Here is a 25257-nt window from a genome sequence, read left to right on the forward strand (position 1 = left end):
ATTATGGAGTTTCCTCGCTGTGGGTGGGGTTGTATCAATGGCTTGTCAAGATTTCTTGGTTAGGGAAGCTTGTGTCAGAGTTCTGGTGGGTGGAGCTGGATTTCTTCTCTCTGGAGTGCAATGAAGTGTCCAGTAATAAGTTATGAGATGTCAGTGGTTTTGGAGTAACTTTGAGCTGCCTGTATATTGAAGCTCAGGGGAGTGTTTGAGTGGTATGTCTTGCTCTGGAACTTGTTGGCCCTTGGGTGGTGCTTGGTTTCAGTGTAGGTATGGAGGCATTTGATGAGCTCCTATCAATTAATGTTCCCTGGATTCAGGAGTTCTCTGATGTTCTCAGGATTTGGACTTAAGCCTCCTGCTTCTGGTTTACAGTTTTATTTTTACAGTAGCCTTAAGACTTCTCCATCTATACAGCACCATTGATAAAACATCTAGGTTAAAGATGAAAAGTTTCTCCACAGTGAGGGACACCCAGAGAGGTTCACTGAGTTACATGGAGAAGAGAAGAGGGAGGGGGTAGTTAGAGGTGACCCGAATGAGATGAGGTGGGATCAAAAGAGGAGAGAGCAAGCTAGCCAGTAATCACTTCCTTATGTGTGCTCCATAGTCTGGACCGCTCAGAGGTGTTCACAGAGTTATACAGGGAAGAGGAGAGGGAGGAAGGAGACAGAGGTGGCCAGGAGGATAAAAGAGGGAAATGAAAAGGAGAGAGGCAGATCCAGCCAGTAGCCAGTTCCCTAAGTGTTCTCCATCGTCTGGAACACACAGAGATTCGCAGAGTTGGGTACAGAAGAGAAGGGGGAGGGAGGAGACAGAGGCCACCTGGTGGAGAAAAGGGAGTGTCCAAAGGAGGAGAGAGAGGTCAAGCCAGTAATCTCGCTCTCAGGTAAAATTGGGTACTGAAGATTGGGTTTATAAATGTACAAAATTGACAACAAATACCAAAAAGCAAAGATTAAAAATCTAGAGTAGAGTTTGGATTTTCAAAAATACAATATTAAAGAGAAGAAGAGAAAAAAAAACACCAAGGTTACAAGAATTATTAAAAAACAACAACAACCACCACAAAAAATATATATACGGCGTTTGCTTTAAAAATACGTGTTTTTTTTAAGTAATAGTAGGTTATAAAAATAAAAAAGGAGAAATAGAGGACTTAAAATTTTAAAAAAGTTTAAAAAAGAAGAAAAAACAATCAGGCAACAACATCAACAAAACAAAACAACAACAACGAAAAAGAGAGAACGATCGAAAAAATAGTAAAGATACATCTGAGACTTTCTCTGGTGTTGTGGGCAGTGTGGGGTCACTTCCAAGGCGGTTCCCTCTGTTTAGCTTCTTCTGTTTGCTGGTCTCTTCAGTGTCTGATTTCTGCCCTGACACAAGGGGGCGGTGGTGGACACTGTTTTTTTAGGCTCACTTTTTCAGTCATGCTGTGGGGAGGGAGGGATGCTGCAAACAAATAACACTGGCATGTGCTCACAGTGCCTCAGCCACGCTGGGCCTGCCCCTGCTCACGGCGCACACCGCTCAGGCTCTACGTTGCTCCGTCGGGAACTGTCTGAGGCCGGACCTAGGCTGCATGCACCTCCCCAGTCTAAGCCACTCAGGCTCGGCTCTCAGGTAGCCCTCAGAGGCGCAGATTCGGTTGGGGCCTGCGTTTTGTGCCCTTCCCAGGTCCGAGTAGCTCAGGTGTTTGGCGAGCGCAGTCACTACGACTTATCGCCTTTCCCTGCTGCTCAGTTTTCTGGGTGTACCACTGGCTCCCCTTCTCAGGTGGATGGTGACTGTCCAGAACCCCAAGAAGTCTTAGCAAAGAAACCTGCTTGCAGTTTGGTAGGTAATGCCTCTCCGGGGCTGTGATTGCCCCCTTCCAGCCCTTACGGCTCTGGCTGCCTGTCACTGGAGGGGGATGGTCTGCAGCCGGCTATTTCTGTTCCGTACTTTGTTCTGTGCCCAGTCCTGGCGTTGTCTTATGTTAGAGCTTTTCACGTGGTAGCTATCCCACAGTCTGGTATGCTAGCCCAAGTTAGTTCGCTCTGGTTACACTCAGGGCATTCCGGCCGGATTCTTAAAAAGCACTGCAGCCCGCGCCTCCCTGCCCAGCCCCCACTTGCTAGTGGCGGATGCAGGCATCTGCACTGCTTCTCCGCTGGGGGAGTTACCGTTGGGCTCGTAATCTGTTGGTTTTAATTATTTATTTCTTTTTCTTCCCTGTTATGTTGCCCTCTGTGCTTCCAAGGCTCGCCACAGACTCTGCAGCGAGAGTATTTCCTGGTGTTTGGAAACTTCTCTCTTTTTAAGACTCCCTTCCCGGGACGGGACTCCCTTCCCAGGATGGAGCTGCCTCCCTATCTCCTTTGTCTCTTTTTCCATCTTTTATATTTTTTCCTACCTGTTTTTGAAGACAATGATCTGCTTTTCTGGATGCCTGATGTCCTCTGCCAGCATTCAGAAGTTGTTTTGTGGAATTTACTCAGCATTGAAATGTTCTTTTGAGGAATTTGTGGGGGAGAAAGCGGTCTCCCCGTCCTATTCCTCCGCCATCTTTGGTTTTCTGGCATCATCTTTTAAAAGAATGCTTGTCATTTAGTCTTTTCCCCACTTCATTGAAACCTGATTTCACTGAATTTTTGGAAGGGACACAGTATGAATATAGGTGTCTGTATTAAATCTCCTTGCACCTGAATTCACCTCCTGGGCAGTAAGTTGATAGCTTTGGAAACTGTACACTTCTGTCTAAGTGGAGTGATTTTGATTTCATGGACTGAGCTGTCATTGTGACCATTGCCACAGGTGTGTTGCTCAGCTGCCAGTCAGCCTCACAGTGGATGCTCACGGACCCACATACGGGCTCCCGAGTCCGAGGGTGAGTGTGTTCAGAGCACTTTAAGGATTTCCGTTGATTACACAATTGGGTTCCTCAAGTTTAAGATTAAGTAGAAGACAGAAACCAGCCACTGTCTGATGGGTAGAGAGAGATAGATGGCATTGAAAATAATTGGCAGGAGTCTAGCAAAAGTATCCTTTTCACTCAAAGCAAATTGAATAACTTGGAGTGTGGAGATGTAAATGAGTCCCCCAGTTGTGAGGCATGAGAGATGTCCTGATCTCATCTGTCCTTATCCAGATGTCACAAAGCTAGGGTTCACATTCAAGTTTTTCTATATCCTGTGGTGTGATCACTCATCTATAGCCAGACATCCTGGAATGTGAAGTCAAGTGGGCCTTAGAAAGCATCACTACGAACAAAGCTAGTGGAGGTGATGGAATTCCAGTTGAGCTGTTTCAAATCCTGAAAGATGATGCTGTGAAAGTGCTACACTCAATATGCCAGCAAATTTGGAAAACTCAGCAGTGGCCACAGGACTGGAAAAGGTCAGTTTTCATTCCAATCCCAAAGAAAGGCAATACCAAAGAATACTCAAACTACCACACAATTGCACTCATCTCACATGCTAGTAAAGTAATGCTCAAAATTATCCAAGCCAGGCTTCAGCAATACGTGAACCGTGAACTCCCCGATGTTCAAGCTGGTTTTAGAAAAGGCAGAGGAACCAGAGATCAAATTGCCAACATCCTCTGGATCATCAAAAAAGCAAGAGAATTCCAGAAAAAGATCTATTTCTGCTTTATTGACTATGCCAAAGCCTTTGACTGTGTGGATCACAATAAACTGTGGAAAATTCTGAAAGACATGGGAATACCAGACCACCTGACCTGCCTCTTGAGAAATCTGTATGCAGGTCAAGAAGCAACAGTTAGAACTGGACATGGAACAACAGACTGGTTCCAAATAGGAAAAGGAGTACATCAAGGCTGTATATTGTCACCCTGCTTATTTAACTTATATGCAGAGTACATCATGAGAAATGCTGGACTGGAAGAAACAAGCTGGAATCAAGATTGCCAGGAGAAATATCAATAACCTCAGATATGCAGATGACACCACCCTTATGGCAGAAAGTGAAGAGGAACTAAAAAGCCTCTTGATAAAAGTGAAAGAGGAGAGCGAAAAAGTTGGCTTAAAGCTCAACATTCAGAAAACGCAGATCATGGCATCTGGTCCCATCACTTCATGGGAAATAGATGGAGAAACAGTGGAAACAGTGTCAGACTTTATTTTTTGGGGCTCCAAAATCACTGCAGATGGTGACTGCAGCCATGAAATTAAAAGACACTTACTCTTTGGAAGGAAAGTTATGACCAACCTAGATAGTATATTCAAAGCAGAGACATTACTTTGCTGACTAAGGTCCGTCTAGTCAAGGCTATGGTTTTTCCAGTAGTCATGTATGGATGTGAGAGTTGGACTGTGAAGAAGGCTGAGTGCCGAAGAATTGATGCTTTTGAACTGTGGTGTTGGAGAAGACTCTTGAGAGTCCCTTGGACTGCAAGGAGATACAACCAGTCCATTCTGAAGGAGATCAACCCTGGGATTTCTTTGGAGGGAATGATGCTAAAGCTGAAACTCCAGTACTTTGGCCACCTCATGCGAAGAGTTGACTCATTGGAAAAGACTCTGATGCTGGGAGGGATTGGGGGCAGGAGGAGAAGGGGACAACAGAGGATGAGATGGCTGAATGGCATCACTGACTCGATGGAGGTGAGTCTGAGTGAACTCCAGGATTTGGTGATGGATAGGGAGGCCTGGCTTGCTGCGATTCATGGGGTTGCAAAGAGTCAGACATGACTGAACGACTGAACTGAACTGAAAGTCATCATCTCTCCATCACATCATCCACCCTATCTCTTAAGGTATCTTCCTCTTCCATATACCCTGTTGATCTTAAAGCTATGGAAATTTATCAGTGGTTGTATGACATTCTACCATTTCTAAAGAATTGCCGCAAGCAGCACGTGGACACTGGGGAGTCATCAGTAAGGAACACTGTTTCTGAAACCTAGAAACAGTGGGGTTACTGTCATATTTCTAAAAGTCCCACCAAAGTTAAATCTTTCCTGATTTGAAGGATGGCTAATCTTAAGCTCTTCAAGGTTTGAGAGAATCACAGGTCCAGTGAACGCCTTCCTCTAACCTGCCAGCTCTGCCTTTCTTGAGTCCATGTAGTTAAAGTTTCTGCTTTGAAATTGAGGGAGGGGACAGACAGTCTCCATTTTTTTAAAGCATTTTTTAAAATTGCTGGTTTAAAGCACACACATCTCCTTAGTATGTTTCAGTCCTTCTGGGGTGGGGCATGGGTACCAGGATTTTCCCACTGTTGGGCTAGTGGCCCTGGCATGTGGGAAGAGAGCCCTGGGCTGAGGGTCAGGACCGAGGGCTCAGCCAGCGCCTCTGCAGGTGCTGGGCTGCGTCACCCTTGCCCAGGGCCTCAGCAGCACACTGAGTCCATGACAGTTGCACTGCGGAGCCTTAGATAAGCTCTGAGCTCAGTAATCTGTGATTCATTCTCATTCTTTGTGCATGGTACACACACACAATTTCAACTTCATCCCCTGGAGTCCACGAGTTACCAAGTTGGCAACTGGTTCAAAGAACATCCTTCAACAGTGTACAGTTTTTTTTTTAAAAAAAAAACAAAAACAAAACCAAGCCCTTTTATATGTCTCTTAGCCACCATTTTAGTTTATAATCTCTGAGGCTAGAATATTGAATTTCCCTTTTCATCCTCATACCACTGACTCTTGGTATTTTTTGATGGTTGGAGGAAAAGTAGGAGAAAGAAGTCATCTTTCAAAGTATCACTTTGACTTATCAGCATGAAGAGACTCTCTTTTTGACTGTTTTTAACTTTTTTTTTTTATTGTGCTGCCCTGGAGTTTAAAACACCCCAACAATTTGACCATCTTTTAAATGAGCTACTCATGCTTTTAAACTGCAAATTTCTACCTCTGCACAGGGCTTTTTGGCTAGATGTTTTTCAAGTCTAACTTCTCTTGATGTGAACATTTTCAAGCTGGAACAATAAAGTATGTTTTTATCTAGACACTGAAAGTAATTATCAGGGAGAAAATTGTGGCTCAGATTCTGCTCTTTATTAGGCTGGCAGGACTTTTTTCCATGTCTGTTTTCCTTGGAAACGTGTATCTGATTCCCTGTGTGTGTGCACTAAATCACTTCAGTTGTGTCCGACTGTAAGTAATCCTGTGGACTGTAGCCCATTGGGCTCCTCTGTCCATGGAATTCTCCAGGCAAGAATACTGAAGTGAGTTGCCATTTCCTTCTCCACAAGATCTTCCCAACCCAGGGATCAAACCTGCATCTCTTAAAAATCCTGCATTCGTAGGAGGGTTCTCTACCAGTTCCCTAGTCCTTCCTTAAATTGTAGGTATGGGTGTGAAAGTGTTAGTCGCTCAGTCGTGTCTGACTTTTTGTGACCACATGGACTGGGGACTGTAGCCTACCAGGCTCCTCTGTCCATGGAATTCTCCAGACAAGAATACTGGAGTGTGTAGCCATGCCCTTCTCCAGGGGATCTTCCTAACACAGGAATCGAATGTGGGTCTTCTGCATTGCAGGCAGATTCTTTAGGGTGTGAGCCACGGGGAAGCCCCAGGAATAGGTATAGTTGTACTAATCTCAACTTTTGTATGAAATGTTCCAGCTTTGTACAGTGGAGAAAATTTTAAGACTTGTTAACTGAGATGTTATTTTTTTGAAGTGGCAGATTTTTAGGATGTTAAGTACTTTGTTGTTTGGAAACTTTATTGAGGGTATTAGCACAATGAAATAACTTTTTTTTCCAAGTTAAATGAAGATAAAGACAGTATAGACAAGGGATCATCACTAATAATAGGTGTTACAACAATAAGAAAAAAATTAAGTAGTAATTTTAGGTATCTCCTTATTTGAAACATAAAGACAAGTTACTTTCTATAACTGATGTGTTTTTGTTTATACCTGGAAAGATGGACATTTTATCGGTAACCCAGTCAGTCTAGGCGTAACTTGGACCTCTAAATTTACCATCTGTAGATTGCCTCCGGCAAAGCAAGCATTACATTTTCAGCCCTTTCTTTCCCTTTCTGCTCAGTCTGCAACAAGCAAATTGATAACTTGGTAAAGAACCCAAATAACATACCCTTCTATCTTTCAAATAATTATATGTGGTCAGACTAATTCTTAATCTTGTTTTGGCCAAAGAACTGTGGATATTTTGCATACTAATTTTGACTGGTCATTTAGCCACCATGCACCAGCTTCCATACCTGTACAATGAGAACTTCAGTGTTCTTCACAGAATTACTGCTGAGAACAAATGAGAAAAGGATTGTGACCATTCTCTAGGAACTGCAAAGCACTGTAATGTAAGACAGCATTTATTTGGATTAGGTGGCTCAGTGGTAAAGAATCACTGCCTGCCAATGCAGGAGACACAGGTTTGATCTCTGGGTCTTGAAGATTTCTTGGAGAAGGCAATGGCAGTCACTCTGGTATTCTTGCTTGGAAAATCCTATGAACAGAGGAGCCTGGCAGGCTACAGTCCATGGGGTCGCAAAGAGTCAGACATGACTGAGTGACTGAGCACATGAATGGACTGAAGGCAGGTTTAGAAAAATCAGTTTCATATTGGGCTCCTGAAATTTTTGAGTGTGTTTGTTTGTTTGTAGTCAGAATGAAACAGTTTTACATGAAGAGCAGTGTCTTAAACTTCATAATGTCAAAAACTTCCCTCTGCCTTCTGTCTCCCTTATTCCTAGCCCATGAAGCTTTATACATGGTTTCTTTCTTTATTTCATCCCAGCTGCAAGCAGTAAGAGCTGAAACTGTACTTTGCAACAAGGTCTGCAGGGTACTCTTAAGAATCAGTTGACAGCCATATTGCCTGCCCAGACAAAGCATCTTTCAGTCTGGGCTCCTCCTAGGTGGAGACTGTCAGCTCCTGAATAACCACATTTCCTTTGGGAGGCCAAAAGACAGAAGTTTTGAGTGGCTGAGGGCAAATAGGTCTCAGGGTGGTGCATTCAGTTCAGTTCAGTCGCTCATAGTCTGATCAAGTCTTGTCATTTAGTCACTAAGTCGTGTCCGACTCTGTGACCCCATGGAATGTGGCCTGCGAAACTCCTTCTCTGTCCATGGGATTTCCCAGGCCAGAATACTAGAGTGGGTTGCTGTTTCCTTCTTCAGAGGATCTTCCTGACTCAGGGATCGAATCCGAGTCTCCTGCATTGGCAGGCAGAGTCTTTATCACTGAGCCACCAGGGAAACTCACATCAAGCCTTAGTCCCTTGCTTAAGCCTCTGTCTCCCCAGAGCTTTCATTGAGGGGTGTGTGTGTGTGTGTGTGTGTGGTGTGTGTGTGGGGGGGCGTGTATGTGTGTGTGTTAGTAGCTCAGCCGTGTCTGACTCTCTGCAACCCCATGGACTGTACCCCGCAAGGCTCCTCTGTCCATGGGATTCTCCAGGCAAAACTTCTGGAGTAAATTGCCATTCCCTTCTCCAGGGGATCTTTCTGACCCAGGGGCTGAACCGGGGTCTCCCAATTTGAAGGCAAATTCTTTACTATCTGGGCCACCAGGGACTTTGGTTCCAGAAACTCTTAGCAAATGAACAGAATGTTGGTGCCATCTCCTGGCAGTTGTTGGAAACTGCTTTGTAAGAGACTCCATTTATTTCCCTGGTCTGTTCTTGGGCATCAAAGGAAAGATGCACTGTTACAATCTTTTTAAAAAAAATCAGGTGTTAAATTATGGTCTTAGGTCACCCTTTTTTTCTTTTAGCTTTTCTTTTAGTCTTCGACTAAGATCATTGGCTGAAAATTGGTGCTTTGGAGAGTGTCCTAGAGTTAAATTATTCTCGGAGAACAAGAGGAGATGCCTTTAGGTTGCCACGTAGTTTATGGTCAGCTTATTCACAGGCTCCTAGTTTCTCTCTTCTTCTCTTTAGAGTATGTAGCAGGAGTCCCTTGGTTGCAGATTTAGTAGCTCTGGAGTGTCTCTTCATGTCAGGAAAAGTGTCAGATTGACATCTCTATCCGAGTATATGTGCTAAATTGCTTCAGTCATGTCCAGCTCTTTGCAACTCTATGTACTGTAGCCCACCAGGCTTCTCTGTCCATGGATTTCCCGGGCAAGAATACTGGAGTGGGTTGCCGTCTCCTTCTCCAGGGCATCTTCCCAACCCAGGGATCAAACCCACGTCTGTTATGTCTCCTGGATTGTCAGGCGGGTTCTCCTTCACAACTGCCGCCACCTCGGAAGCCCCTCCAAGTATATCAGTCTGAAAATTTTCACCCCGAAGGATTCCAGTAAACTCGCAATGTAGTGGCTTACTTGCGAGATGATAGTAAGAAGCATGAGGGAGCAAGGAGAGCAGTTGAGACAAAGGGAGAAAAGCCAATTAAGGGGCTATTGGTGAGCAGATTCATCTCGTGGGACCCTCTGGGAAGCTGTGTTGCGCTCATCTTAGAACTGTCCCACCACAGTCTGGGGAAGTTGGGGCATTTGTCTGCTGATTCATCTGGCCGCCACTGGTGTCTGTGTGTACTCCCCTATGCCTCCCCAGTGGTGCCGAGCAGAGATGACCCTCTGGCCGAGGAGCAGAACCACTGACCTTGAGGAGGGCAGCTGCCGTCTTGTAGGATATCGCCTACCATGGCTGCAGGGTAGGAATGGCATCAACAAGCTCGCTCGCTCTCTCTCTCTCTCTCTCTCTCTCTCTCTCACACACACACACACACACACACGGATATTCACACATATTAGGAAAAACAGTAAAATCAGTGAAGTCAATAATAGTAATAAGAAGTAGTTATTTCAAATCTTCTTTAGATGTAAAAATGGTTACAGTTCTAAGATTTTGTCAGACGAATACCTTGAAGTGTTTATGAATGAAATGAATATATCTCAGCTTTACTTTGAAGAATTACAGCCCAAAAATGGAGGGATAAATGAAACAAAGAATGGCAAAAGTAATTGTTGAAACTGAGTAGTGGGTCCATGGCGATTCATTATACTATTATCTCTACAATTTGGTATGTTTGAAAATTTCCAAAGTAGATAAAATTTGAGACAGGAGTTATGCTAGCCAATGACAGATTTTAAATCCTTTGCTGGATCTTGTTTATATAAATTGCAGTCATTTTTGAGCTAACCTAGCAATTCTAAGTGTGTCGTGTAGACCATAGCTAGAAGGTGAAGGTGTTAGTCCCTTAGTCGTTTCCAACTCTTTGTGACCCCATGGATTGTAGCCCACTAGGCTTCTCCATGGGATTTCCCAGGCAAGAATACCAGAGTGGGTCACCATTCCCTTCTCTAGGGGATCTTCCCAACCCAAGGATTGAACCCGGGTCTTCTGCCTTGCAGACAGATTCTTTACTGTCTAAGCCACTAGTAGAGCCTCTTTTTAATCAACAGTGATGTATTTCCTCAGGCTGGGTCACAAGGGGAATATCTCTTGCTGCAGACTCAAGGATAACACTTGTGTTGTTTTGGTTTGATTTATTTTTTTTCCAATGAAAAGATACAGAATTCTTCATGCTTATTTCCCCATGGTTCAGCATATCTGAGCTGAATTTTGCACGGAGGAAGAAAGTAATGGTGGTAGATACTATTATGTCCACAAAGGAGAAAAAAAAAAAAACTATCTTGCTTCAGAACTCAGTAAGAACTTCTGGCTTTGCGGTCAGTATGTCCTTTGGTAATAATGCTCTTGACCACTCTCTGTCTCTTTAATCTGGTAGTAAAAACTTGGGGGATATGACTTTAAAATTTAAGCTTCGCTATTGGATTAAAGTAAGCAAATTAAGCTATGCACTTGAATATATGGGAACATTTTCAGAGATTGTCTTGAGGGGCTGAAAGAATCCCAAGGATGCCTTTGGAATTAAAACACTTGTGGCATGCTCGTTTAGAACCGTCAAAGAGTCAGGTCTGCAGCACACATGTGCATGCTTACATTGCTGTGTGTCACAGCACCAGATGTTCACTTAAAAAAGTCATTTGTGATCATGTCTTTCCTGTAATCCTTGACCCATTTTGCTCATAATACTTCATTCCCCAGGGGTGGCTAAAATAAGCTTTTAATCTGCTTTAAAAATCATTTCCTCAAAAATAGAATTTATTTTTGGAGAGAGAAAGAAGCTTCCACTGTTTCTTGTAATGTTTTAAAGGTCCATAGACATTAAATATTTGCTCTCTCAAGAGAGCCCATTTAAGACTGGAAAGCATCATGGGATAGTGAAAAGAGTATGGTAACAACCTGAATTTTCATCCCAGCTCAGTTTTTATGGCAATAGACAGTTCATTCAACTTGTCAGTTATCTTGATTTCCTCATCTATAAAATGGGGACAAGATGACCTACTTGAAAGTGCCAAGAGGACAGAAGAAAATGACACAGGTGAGACGTTCAGTCTGTGCCTTAATGCATAGCAGAGCCAATCAGTGTTAGTGCCCTTCTCAGAGAGCCCGCTACATGAGATGTACATACTTTGAGAATGTGCTTTGTAAAGTCAGTCCTTCTTTTGCTGTGATGTGTTATTGCTAGTATGGAGATCTCTTATTAAAACTGGCAAGTTGGTTGGAGGGTGGGACAGCAGCTGGGCTGCAGATTAGAAATGACAGAGTAACACAGATGAGAGAGAAGAGCCTCCTGTGTTAGAACACAGGATTTGCCTGGATTTCTTCTTGTGCCTGATCTGGAGCCCACATTGGATGGTCATTATGTGGCTACACGAGTCTGTGTTATAGTCGTCTGCCTTCAGCAGTAGGCTTTGGTGATGGGCAGCCACCTTGGCAGACATCTGTACTCAGGCTCTATCACATGTTAGTATTTTTAGTCTTCACCCCTGCTGAAGATGCTGATTGGTTATTTCTTGGAACAGGAAGTTCACTCTCGCTGTAGGCAGCCTTGTTGGAAAATTATACCAGATAGATGAGTTTTCCATTTATAGATTAGACTGCTTAGTGGAATTATAAAGTTCATTTCTTCTTTATCAGGACAACTCATCACATATTTAAAGGTATATCTCATGGTCTTCTTGAATTTTCCATTCTCCAGGATAAGCAGTTTGCCCTTCTCCTCCTCCAGTGTGTATTGGCTAGGACCTTTATTCACTTCTTTCAAAGTTATTATCTCAGCTTGTAATTATATGTTCATTAGAGTGTGTGATTATTTGATTAGTGTGGGAGTTGTTTGTGCTGCTTATCAGGTATTTCTGTCTCTCTGCTTTCCTTGAATGAGGTAGAACTGCAGTTTCTTCCCTGGGGTTGGGTGGGACTAGTTTTGGCCAGCGATGTGTGAATGAAAGTGATATACGTCATTCCCAGGCCAAAGCATATAGCTGCCGAAAAGAGATCTTCCAGGGCTTCCTTTTCCTTCAGTAAAGAGTCTGTGAGGTTCTAGATGAGGGTTATTCTATCCGTCTGGATCCTGGATGAAGGAAAGAAGAGCCCCAGCCAGCAACCCCTGCTGGTCACGTGGCGTGAATGAAAAATAAGACTGCGGTTTGACATCTGAGTTTTAGCTTCATCGTAATCTCGTCTCTCCTGATTGAAGCAATTGTATCTGGCTTTCTCACTCCATGATAAGGATCATGCAGTGGGGACTGTGGGTTTCTCTTGAGTTTTCAATATCTGACAGAGTACTAGCCCAGAGGAGGCACCAATACCTATGAGTCACATGCATGAATAAATCAAATCTGAGTTTTGAATCCTACTTCCATCCTTGCAATTTACTGGACTTGGCTTCCTTCATTATTCCTCTTCTAAAATAAGAGACTCTACCCCTGCCTATCAAACCCAGCTTTCCAGTTTCAGGGTCATAAAGCAGTTTGCATATACACCCCCAAGTGAGGAAGGAATACAGGCCAGACTCAGCTGTCACAGGCAGAGACAAAAGAGGATTTGTTGTTGTTGCCGTTGCTCAGTCGCTGAGTTGTGTCCGACCCTTTGTGACCCCGTGGACTGCAGCACGCCAGGCTTCCCTATCTTTCACCATCTCCCGGAGCTTGCTGAAACTCATGTCCATTGAAACTCATGTGCCATACAGCCATCTCTGTCGTCCCCTTCTCCTGCCTTCAATCTACATTAGAAATTTCTTGCTTTTTCTGAAGACCAGGAGAGTGGCAGTCTGGTCATTGCTGATATATTTCTGTATCCTTGTTTAGCTTTATGATACCATATTGGCATCACTCTTGCTTTTCACTTGCTACTGTTTTTACCTTTCAAGAATGAGCCTCCTTAAATGATCACTCCTTTTGTAAATTAAAACCTAGCTTTCCTGTCCCGTTGTAGCTGTGGGAGGCTGCTAGGTGGCGCTAATGAGATGCTGTCCTTTGAGTCTTGTCAGTATAAGTCTTGCTTGGTAGAAACGATGAGGTTTTTTAACTATCCCAAGAAGTTAAAAGGAGGAAAAAGGCAAGACTTATTAGATGGGAAAAATATATTGATAATGTGGGCACATCTCCAGAAGCCTCTGTTTATTGATTGCCACGTAAGAACCAGACCACACACTAAGTAATTTGGTGTGTATTTTCTTGTTTTATCCTCCTGGCCACCAAACAAGCTTTTAGTTGCTATTCTCCCATTTCACAGAAGGGAACTGAGGCCCAGAGTGTTTGATTAGGTTGGTCCTCGATGACTAGTACTTGAAACAGGTCTAACCCATGTTCATTCTATTCAGAATAGTTTAGTAAGCTTTGCCAACATCCACAAACTTTTAGAACTTGAATTTTAATTTTTAAGAAAGATTAAAGAGGCTTTTACTTTTTTCCCCTACCTAATCTTTGATTTTATAGAGATGTGCTGATAATATTTCCTAGTACATTATATGGCCAATACCATGATTCTCAAGTTGTGGTTGATGCAATAGTCAAGTTGACTGAACCAAAGAGTACACCCAATACGGAGTTGCCCACCCATCCCAAAGTCTGTATTAGCCCCTGCAGCAATAAAACCTTGACCGTGGGAGCTCATAGACGAGGGAGTGTGACAGCATCTTTCATTTACTGACCCTCTTTGCCCATTACTGTGCCAAGTGCTGTATGCTGTTGTCTTGTTAAGGAGGGACAGTAAGTTGTGAATACAGCCACTATGATTATAGGTACAGAAAGTGCTAAGGTAAGAATTCAAATCAAGGTCCTGTAGGGGTGTGTAGATCGTTCATTTTACAGGACGTTTGTTCTGACGAAACAAGAAAGGGCTGGAATCCCGCTTACCCCCACATGCCAGTCTGTGTGCCATGCTGCCCCATGGCAGCCACCAGAGGAGGCATCCCTGGACCAGCTTCAGTCTAGGCGCAGGGAGGAAAGGCTGCTCCACTCACGTCCTTTCATCTCACGTGCTTTGTAGGCCTTCAAGTGCTCAGAGCCTTGAGATAGATTATCAGCTCTGTGGGACAGGAATTGTTTGGCTAATCCAGTTTTATAGGTAGTGGATAAAGGGAAGAATTTATGGGGAGAATGAACTAAATACTATGTGCTTGCATGTGTGCTAAGCTGCTTTGGTCATGTCTGACTCTTTATGACCCTAGGGACTGTAGGCTCCTCTGTCCTTGGGACTCTCCAGGCAGGAATAATGGAACAGGTTGCCATGACCTCCTCCAGGGGATCTTCCGGATCCCAGGGATCGAACCTATGTCTCTTACGTCTCCCACGTTGACAGGTGGGCTCTTTACCACTAGCGCCACCTGGGAAGCCCGCTGTGTGCTTAGATATTTCATATCAACCCTAGAAGTGCAGTTTTCTTTGTTCATTTTGAATAGATGAGGAATTGGAAACTCAGAGAATTTAAATAATTTGTCAGCCTTACTTAAGTAATAAATGACAAACCCAGGATTCAAACTCAAGCCTGTCTTGCTCTAATTCCAATGTTTTTGCAGACATTATTAGTCTTAAGATGGGAAAAGATCAAGGAAGACTTCTTTGAGGAGACATCTTTCAAATCAGTCCTATTACTATATATATTTAGTCAGTAGGCTATTACCATCCATGATTTGATCAGTTCTCTAAAAGGTTTAAATAAAATCACATGCAGCTGGGGACTTTGCTGGCAGTCAGTGGTTAAGACTCTGCACTTCCAATATAGGGTGCGAGTTCAATTCCTGGTCAGGGAACCAAGATCCCACATTTTTAGTCACACAGCATGGCTAAAAACAAATAAAAAATAAAAATTGTATGCAGTTGTCTCAGAGTTATGCCAAATAAAACAGACTCTCTGATTTATATTAATAAAACATATAGTTATTACTATTAGTGATCACTCAGCAGATTATTGACAACTGGGAAGCTCCGTTGGTGTCTCGCTTCATATTTCCTGTGTTTCATAGTGTATTTATTTGGGAAAAATGAGTAGCTTCTTGTAAGACAAATCAGGTGCATTCTTCCTTCTGATAAATGTGAATGATCAGTCATGATCTGCTGCCTGTCAAGGTCACACTAAAGCTTTGAGCAACAGAAGTGCAAAGCTGGCATTTTGCCTTGAGACCTCTGCTGCTTCCCTTCCCAGCCAGTTTGCATTCATGTCAAGTCGGGTATTGTCATAGGGAGAATGGTGTGCGCATGCCACTCTGACCTTCACAGCCACTGTGGGAATAAGACAGTCCTGTTATCCTGTCCCTCGGGCTCTGTGACCTTGAATGAATTATTTCTCCTCTCTGAACTTAAGTGTTTCACATATAAAGTGAGGGACATCGTATAGATCATTTCTATCTGTGAATAAAGAAAACGCAAAAACTTTCCTCAAATTGAAGTCATTAAAAATCCCAAGGATTGGTGACTTTTTAAGAGCACGGCCATGCCCACTTCTCAGAATGCAGCTCAGATAATCAAGCTTGACAAAAATATTTCAAGCATAAATTATTATGTTCTTACAAAAAGGTTTTATATTATTTGTTAACAGCTAAGGAGACTGCTCCCCTAGAGAATGTATCAGAGTCATAAAAGGACTTTGTCAAATTTATCCCATTCTGTACCCTTCCTACTATTAAGGATCAGTGCCATAAAGGCACTGTTATTGATATTTCATATAAGTTGAGGTGAAAAGGTAATAGTATTTTTATGAAACAGTGAATACTATTGAGATATTCAGGTCTTTTTTATCTACATAGAAATCTTTTTTATATTCATAACCAAAGATATAGAGAGAGGTAAAAGGTATTCTGTAGCTTTAATTGCAAGACATAAAAGTTTTACCTCTTTGATAGATCTTTATCTCCTCACCATAGTTAGGAATTCTTTTTTTTTAAAGGAATCTATACAGGAATCTTCCCTGGTGGCTCAGACGGTAAAGCATCTGTCTGCAATGCAGGAGACACGGGTTTGATCCCTGGGTCAGGAAGATCCCCTGGAGAAGGAAATGGTAGCCCACTCTTGCCTGGAAAATCTTATGGACAGAGGAGCCTGATAGGCTACAGCCCATGGGGTCGCAAAGAGTCGGACATGACTGAGTGATGTCACTTTCACTTTCTCATACAAGTACGAATTTCACTCATCTGCTTACTAGTTGGGTTCTCATATATGCACTCCAGTGAAGCTGTGAAGATGGAAAAAGACAAATGGCACTTAGTTCTTGTGTCAACCATCCAGTATTATATGTTTGTGATAGAAGTTAATTTGAATTCAACAGAATGTGGAAAAGTTTTATACACTGGAATATAAGGGAGTCTGAGGCAGAGTTCCATTTTTCACTTGATGTTGTAAAGCAAAGAACTTAAGAGGATGACAGGAACTCAGTCCTTAAACTTTGGGACCCAGTGCCTAAAACGGTAATATTAAGGTCCTCTTAAGTAGAAACTATGAAATAAGTTGAAATCAATTACGGAAAGGGAGGCTGGGAGGCCGTTTTACTTTGCTTTTAAGAGCAAACGTATGCCAAAGCTTCCCTGTAAAGAAGAGACCCACCCAGGGGAATAAGCTCTTTCTCCATCCCTCTTTTTCTCTGCTGCTAACAAGCCCAGTGGTATGTGTTCAATCTCTCTTTTGTTCTCACTCACGGTTTTGGATAATTTACTAATAGCTACACAGTCAGAGACACTTGATATCACAAAAATATTCTGTAATTATACAAAAATCCTTGGATCAGTTCAGAGATGGCATTTGTTGAAACTAATGCCTGCAGCCAAAGTGTACAGTAGAATTTTTTTTTCCCTCTCAGCCCCTGGCTGTGTTTTCGTTGCCTGGCAACCCATCTGGGATGATAGCTGATGTCAGCTGATTTTCACTTATACTTAGCCCAGGAAAGTTTTCAAGGAGGGCATTTGAGTTTGTATAGTGCTGGGGAAGGCTCCAATTTGTGCTACCAAATAATTTGCACAACTCCAGACTAATGGGCTCAGGCAGGCTAAACGTAAATGTGGAGGTCTCGGGGGATCAGCTTCCGGAACAGTGTGGCCTTTGGGACTTTGTTTCTAACTCCTAAGAGCTTAGCAAATGAGCTTCAGCTATATTCTTGCTACTGCTCAAGTTTTCACTTCCCTTTTTAAAGAAATAAGAAATGTTCAACATTATTCTAATTCCTGAATATCCAAATTTAGGCAAATACATTATATGGCTATTCTGAAAGAAGGGTCAACATTTTAGGTACGTAAGCAACAACTGGGAGGAAAAAGGAATATTCTAGGGTACACACTAACAAGCTGGCTTAAAACTCAACATTCAAAAAACGAAGATCATGGCATCCGGTCCCATCGCTTCATGGCAAATAGGTGGGGAAACAATGGAAACAGGGACAGACTTTATTGTCTTGGGTCCAGAATCACCGGTGACTAGGTAGACGGTGACTGTAGCCATGAAATTAAAAGATGCTTGCTCCTTGGAAGAACAGAAATGACAAACCTAGACAGCGTATTAAAAAGCAGAGACATTACTTTGCCTACAAAGGTCTGTATTGTCAAAGTTATGGTTTCTCCAGTAGTCACATATGGGTGTGAGGGCTGAACAATAAAAAAGGCTGAGCACCAAAAAACTGATGCTTTTGAACTGTGGTGCTGGAGAAGACTATTGAGAGTACGTTGGACAGCAAGGAGATCAAACGAGTCAATCCTAAAGGAAATCAACCCTGAATATTCATTGGAAGGACTGGTGCTGAAGCTGAAGCTCTAATACTTGGGCCACCTGATGTTAAGAGCCAACTCATTGGAAAAGACCCTGATGCTTGGAAAGATTGAAGGCAGATAGATGATAGTGGATGAGAGGATTGGATGGGATCATAAACTCGATGGACATGAGTTTGAGCAAACTCCCGGAGATGGTAAAGGGCAGGGAAGCCTGGCCTGCTGCAGTCCATGGGGTCACCACGAGTTGGAGACAACTGAGTGAATACCACCACCACTAATAAGTGAAAATGTGTTAAAACTTCTTTAATCCAGCAGAGGGCAGAAGGGAATTTTAGCTTGTTTTCCTCACCTGTAACTATTGGAACAAAATTGTGGCAGTCCAAGTAAAGTTCAGTGAGGGGTTTGTAAACAAATTATCCCCAGCCCATTACTGCACATGTTATTCTGGTTGTGTAGACAGATCCTGGCCAGTGTGCTCAGAGCCAGCTGGATCCTGCCTAGGACCAAAGGATGTATAGAATTTTGTGCAGTGTCCCTATAACAGTGCTACTAATCAATTCAGATCTTCTTACTAATTGCTGTAACCAAGCAGGACCCCATGGGGCCTTCCCCCATATCCTCACCTTTATCTCCTTTCTAAAGTACCTAGATCGGAGAAGGCAATGGCACCCCACTCCAGTACTCTTGCCTGGAGAATCCCATGGACAGAGGAGCCTGGTAGGCTGCAGTCCATGGGGTCGCTAGAGTCGGACACAACTGAGTGACTTCACTTTCACTTTTCACTTTCATGCATTGGAGAAGGAAATGGCAACCCACTCCAGTGTTCTTGCCTGGAAAATCCCAGGGGTGGTGGAGCCTGGTGAGTTGCCGTCCATGGGGTCGCGCAGAGTGGGACACAATTGAAGCGACTTAGCAGCAGCAGCAAAGTACCTAGATAATAGTACTTGATATACATTTGCAAATGTATAAAACCTCTCCCCCTCCAACAAATGGAAAGTGTTAACCACTTAATCACCAGGAACACACAAGCCCCAAGGCCTTTTGGAGCCGAAGGACTGATAAAGTCAACCCCTGTAACACCACCTTGTTCCCTCAGCATCAGCCAGTCAGAGAATTGTGCACAAGCTGATCACATATCCTGCAACAGCCCCCTCCAACCCCCCAAGCCCTGTCCTTCACTTGGCTTATAAACATGCTTTGCTGAAAACTTTCAGGGAGCTTCTGGCTTCTTATGGCATAAGCCACCTTGTCTCTTTGCAGGGCCCTGAAGTAAACCTTTTTCTCTTCCAGACTCCAACATTTCAGTTTCTTTGGTTTCATTGTGCTTCAGGCACATGAGCTTGCATTAACATTGCAACCCAGCATGTCAAAGTTTTCCCCATGTATATTTGTGGCAAATGCTAGAGTGAAACAATATATGAAATAATGAGTAAATTATTTCAATATCAAATGTTTCTTTTTTTTTAAATTGGAGGATAATTGCATTACAGTGTTGAAATGTTTCTTTTTGACAGTATCTGTACCTCCATGTGAGTCTGTAAAATAGTAAAAATGATTTTCAGCACCTACCTGGAATTCTGAAAGTTCAATCCTATCTTTTTAGAACTACTGCTAAAACTTGGGGTGGTAGTAGTTATTACTTTGTCAAGGTGAGATTAATACTGAAATATGATAAGTGAGATACACATCTTTGTCTTGGTGTTTATGATAACTTTCAACTCTGGTGGCTGTCTGACTTTAAAAACCACTTTTAGAAGGAAAATAAATTGTTCAGTGCTGATTTGTAGTGAAGGCTGCTTGGGTTAGTATGTAGCATTTTAGATTGGGTTCCTCATGAAGTAGCCCCTGAGATGGAGTTAGACTATTTATAAAGAAGCACCCTGGGGACCTGCACCAGTGGAAGGGAGGGAAAAGAAGCAGGATCAGGTGGAGGGTGAAGTCAGGTGTCCTTGCAGGTACAGTGACAGCCTCAGTTGATCCCACTGGGAACTCTGGATTCCAGTAACTTGTCAGAATATCCTGTACTGGGGCACTTCCATACTGATTGCTTACAGTATGTGTACCGGTCACCCTAACCCCAACCACAGGATGTGATCTTGGTTGAGGTGTCTCTTTGCAGTAAGACTGCACTGACTTAAGGGATTGCACTGACAGCCCCAGTACCTGAGACAAGAAATCCTTTATTGAAGAGGGATCCTGTTGCCATAACACAGCACAGAGAGTGTGCACAGTCTAAAAAAGTCAGGTACACTGAAGTCTCTCTGATGAATTGTTGCCTCTTTAATGTTGGATAATTTATTGACTGCTTTAAAAAGAAAGTGATCCTTTACTATTCGTTGTTTGGAAAATAGGATTTTAAAGATGAAAAGAGCACATTTTTATAAATGAATGCCAAATTCTGAAATACAGTGATAACAGACACATACACATAGTTTATCTGCATTGGGATTGCCTTATGAATAAAAAACTGCCAATTAAAAGTAACTGCAATGACTAATGGAATGATAGTGGGAAGTCATTCTTTTGATCTTTCAGGAAAAGATATTAAATAAGTCATGGAGTGATGCTGATAGTTTGTCAGATAATGAAGCACAGGTAAATACATAATAAAAAGACAGGAGTCAGGGAAAGTGAATTTCCATTTAAATGTTATTCGTGGAACAGTCGTTTCTCTCTTGCCTTTGGATAAGTACTTCATATCTAAGCCTACTAATTTCCTCAATTTTCTCCTTTGTCATTCAGTCACAGCTTCAGTTGTGTGCCCACTGAGTGCAGACCTCTATTCCTGCTTAATACATATTTGAGAGATGGTTCTTACTCTCAAAGAACTCGTAGTATCATCCCCTAAAAGCACATTTGTTGTTTCACTACCAATGTCATTAGAAAAATATACAATTTGGGAAGATATTAAGTTCATGGTGCAGAAGAGAAGTTTTTAAATTAATTTTTTTCTTAAAAGCCCCGGTGTTTTCATTGGCAATACGTATTTCAGTTGTTTTTGTGAAGACAGCCTCAATTTGTTCAGTTTTTGAGAAAATGTCTATCATATACTAAAGTCTAAATACCCATAGTGTATCTGTAGTTCTTTAAATTAAAAGCGATGTTCCATGAATAAAGCAGCTAATTTATCCTCCAACTCAAACATGAGGGCTTTTCTTGAAGCACTTTTTGTATTGATATTTAGTATGAGACAGGAGTGTTTGCAATTTCGTCATACAGAAAAGTGGTTTGAAATTTGAGACTGAAGAAAATGGATCCAATTTCCTTTTCTGTTAAGGATTTTAAGTGAAACTGGATTATTAATTTTTTAATGCTAGTGCATGCCAACAATAAAGAATCCAGTGACTGTTGATACAGTTGGTGCCACTGTCTCGACTAATGCTAAGGCACCAGCAACTTTGCCCTCCTTTTCTTTTGTATCGTCAAGTGTCAGCTCAAGTGTCAACACATTGAAAAAGGTCAGTAACTTACTAGGATTATTTTGAAGAGTCAGGACCTCACTGCCCCCTGGAAGTATCCCACTTTCAGTGTCTACAGCTCCTCTTGTATAGAGGAATGTTTCAGCAGGAAGGCCTGGGGAAGGGTGACTGCTTTGGCAAGAAATGAAAGAGCCAGGCTTTATGTGATGACAGCAGAGATGGAGAACGGGGAGGGAGTGAGAAATATTGCAGAGGTTATACAGATAAGATTTGGCAGTAGAAAGGCAAGTAAGAGTTGAAATTTTCTGAGGTTTTCAGCCTGAGCGACTGAAAGGGATGGCAATGCCAGTAACCAAGGTGATGACTAGGGAAGAGGAGCCCTGGTCTATGATGGAAAATGATATTGCTTTCACTATGAGAGAAGAATCTGCATAATTCTCCCATCTTTTGGAAAAGGATGGGTTCTAGCACTGATAAAAATGAACAAAGTACTCTTGGCTGGGCCCGTGCAGCAGCCTAAGATGTGGTTTTGTACTGATAACAAATAATGGCTCTTGGAAGCCCAGCATATTCTGTGCTGATGTATAAGACTCTTGTGTCTGTGCTCCCTGTAAGCGTGTTTTCTCTTTCTGTTTCTAGGAATGGTGCAAAAGCTGGACCAAAAACTGCCAGTGGCAAACGAGTACCTGCTGCTTTCTGGAGGAGTCCGAGAAGGCGTGGTAGACCTGGACTTGGATGAGCTTAATGTCTATGCCCGGGGGACCGACTATGATATGGACTTCACTCTCCTGGTGCCAGCCCTTAAGCTGCATGACCGTAATCAGCCTGTGACACTGGATATGCGCCACTCAGCTTTATGTCACTCTTGGCTGAGCCTTCGGCTCTTCGACGAGGGGACGATCAGTAAATGGAAAGACTGCTGCACCATCGTAGATCACATCAATGGTGCCACCAACTACTTTTTCTCTCCAACCAAAGTGGCCGACTGGTTCTATGACTCCATCAGCGTTGTCCTCTCAGAGATACAGAAGAAACCTCAGAGAGGGATGCCAAAGGTGGAAAAAGTGGAAAAGAATGGGACCATCATCTCCATCATTCTGGGTGTGGGGAGCAGTCGCATGTTGTATGATATCGTCCCAGTGGTCTCCTTCAAAGGTTGGCCGGCAGTGGCCCAGAGCTGGCTGATGGAGAACCACTTTTGGGATGGCAAGATCACTGAGGAAGAAGTCATCAGTGGGTTTTACCTGGTACCGGCTTGCTCCTACAAAGGAAAGAAAGACAATGAGTGGCGGCTGTCCTTTGCCAGGAGTGAGGTGCAGTTGAAGAAGTGTATCTCCAGCAGCCTCATGCAGGCATACCAGGCCTGCAAAGCCATCATCATTAAACTCCTGTCCCGGCCCAAGGCTATCAGCCCCTACCACCTGCGGAGCATGATGCTCTGGGCCTGTGACAGACTTCCGGCCAACTACTTGGCCCAAGAAGACTATGCAGCCCACTTTTTGCTGGGCCTCATCGATGACCTGCAACACTGTCTGGTCAACAAGATGTGTCCCAATTACTTCATCCCTCAGTGCAACATGCTGGAGCACCTGTCTGAGGAGACGGTCATGCTCCACGCGCGGAAGCTCTCCTCGGTCCGCTCAGACCCAGCAGAGCACTTGCGCACTGCCATCGAGCACGTCAAGGCAGCAAACCGGCTGACGCTGGAGCTCCAGAGGCGAGGAAGCACCACCAGCATTCCCTCCCCGCAGTCCGATGGAGGAGACCCCAACCAGCCCGATGACCGTCTGGCCAAAAAACTGCAGCAGCTAGTGACTGAGAATCCGGGAAAGTCCATCTCTGTCTTCATTAACCCTGATGATGTCACAAGGCCCCATTTCAGAATTGATGACAAATTTTTCTGAGCATTTTTGCTGCCTTTTGTTTTTTTGCTCTGGATCTAAAACTCTCATAATATGTAGTGTGGTTTGTGATGCCGTCTTTTGTTTTTTTTTTTTACATATCCAGCCTGGATTGGATCTGTTAAGAACACATCTTAAGTTTCCTGGTTCTGCAGGATGGTGCAGACTCTGAAACAGTATATTACTATTTCATATTCTGCCTCTGATTTTGCTGTTTACTTTTTGTAGTTATTGTTTTGTTGTGGTGTTTGGTGCTTGTTTTTTTTTTTAAGGAGAACTTGAGCCATAGATGAAATGCCCATGAATTATCTCCCTTCTTTCTGTTTCATACTTTGTGCAAAATTGTTAATGGGAGTGGGGAATCTCTCTTCCTGATACTTCAGGATTCTATGTTTTGTTTTGCTCTTTTGTCTTTATTTTTTTAATGAGTGTTCATCACTGCAGATATTTGAAAATCATCTGAATCTGGAAACTACCTGGTACGTTAGCTGGATTTGTCGATACTTTTTTCGACCAGTGGCCAGGGTAATTTCTCTCTCTCTGCCAAACAATGTAGACTTTGAAAGTGATGATGCTACAAATTATGTTTGGAGCAACTTCATTGAATGTAATTGTCCTCAAATCGGAACTTTGGATGGTTTGGAAGGGTGTCTTTGACAACTTTCCAAGTAGAATTAAGATTTCCAAATGGTAGTTTTAGTGTGTGTAATTATTTGAAGCCTTATTTAAATCCTATTAATGAACATACCATTACAATTGTTATTTGCACTAATGAAATCTTTGCCATTGTCGGAGTTCCAATGCGTGTGTCTCAATATAAATTGACATCTACTGTTGAAATGCTATCATTTCTTCATTTAGCTCATTTCTCTTAATCAATAGAATGATTCTTTGTGTTTGTTTAGTTCTCCTTTATGTGGGTTCCTATTTTGTCCTCTTTGAATTTCCTGGTTCCTCTCTTACCGAGAGAAGTTTTTCAAGCTTTATACCTGCTGAGTGACTTTTATCTGAAGCTGGGGAAAATGTATGATTGATAAAGTAGTTGTCTTTGTATGTATAGTTGGTCCTTGAACAACACAGGTTTAAACTGCGTGGATTCGCTTATATGCAGATTTTTTTTCACTAAATGTGTTAGTTGAATGTATGGGTTTGGAACCATGAATAGAAGGTCCACTATAAAGTTATATATGGATATTCAACCTCACAAGGTCAGTGTTCCTAACCCCCACATTATTCAAGGGTCAACCGTATTTCTTTTGACATTACAGGGTTAAGCTTTTTTTAGAGTCTCTTTGGTTCTTCTGAGAGTTTTGAGAAAAACTGGAAGGAAAAATGAATATTAATCCCCAGATAGAAGATACCATGCCAATTCAAAAGCAGGTTTTGCCATAGAGCAGGAACCAGGAAATAACTGGGTGGAAGCCTTGGTGTAGAGGTGTCCTGTCTTTAAGAATGAAATTACTTGCCAGGTCTAGGTGCTGCAAGGCACTGGCTCCCTCTTTTGGTATGGACTCATTTCAAACTGTAGTGTTTGGGAGGCCAGGGGCCTGCCCATCTCTCAAAGGATTACTGTGCTGTCTACTGTTGGAAAGGTCAAGCAACACTTTGACCTTGAATGTCCAGTCTCATGGGGTAGATTTTGGCCAATTGAAATCAGGCATATGCAGTCTTGGTTTTTGCATGGGAATTATTGTAATGCTTATGAATGAAAATGAAAACATTCAACCATCTTAAATCAAACAAAAGTAATAATAAAAGAAACATACTGGCCTTGGAGTTTTGTTGTTATTTGTTAGTTTGTAACCTGGAAACTGTTTTCTTATTAGTAATACCCCTAGTAATTTTCAGTAGATATAGCCCTGGGCTTGCTGTTGTCTTTCAGGCCAGATGTCTCTACATAGTGAAAATCCAGTGTCCAGTCTTCCCTGTCTCCAATTTTCCTGCTGGTATCTACCTGTCCTCCACATAATCTATGTCCTTCTCG

General features: G+C 42.7%; 1 protein-coding gene across 1 annotated transcript in view; it reads left to right on the forward strand.

Annotated features, from left to right (window-relative positions):
• The window catches only part of MB21D2 (Mab-21 domain containing 2), a 128139-nt gene extending 103235 nt beyond the window's left edge, over positions 1 to 24904 (forward strand). Inside the window, exon 2 of the mRNA XM_068978231.1 lies at positions 22012 to 24904. Within this exon, the coding sequence (XP_068834332.1) occupies positions 22012 to 23276 (1265 nt within the window). The 3' untranslated portion in view covers positions 23277 to 24904. The remainder of the gene's footprint in view (positions 1 to 22011) is intronic.
• Positions 24905 to 25257: the final 353 nt, after the last annotated feature.

This window comes from Capricornis sumatraensis, chromosome 1, assembly GCF_032405125.1.
Source record: "Capricornis sumatraensis isolate serow.1 chromosome 1, serow.2, whole genome shotgun sequence".
Lineage (NCBI taxonomy): Eukaryota > Metazoa > Chordata > Mammalia > Artiodactyla > Bovidae > Capricornis > Capricornis sumatraensis.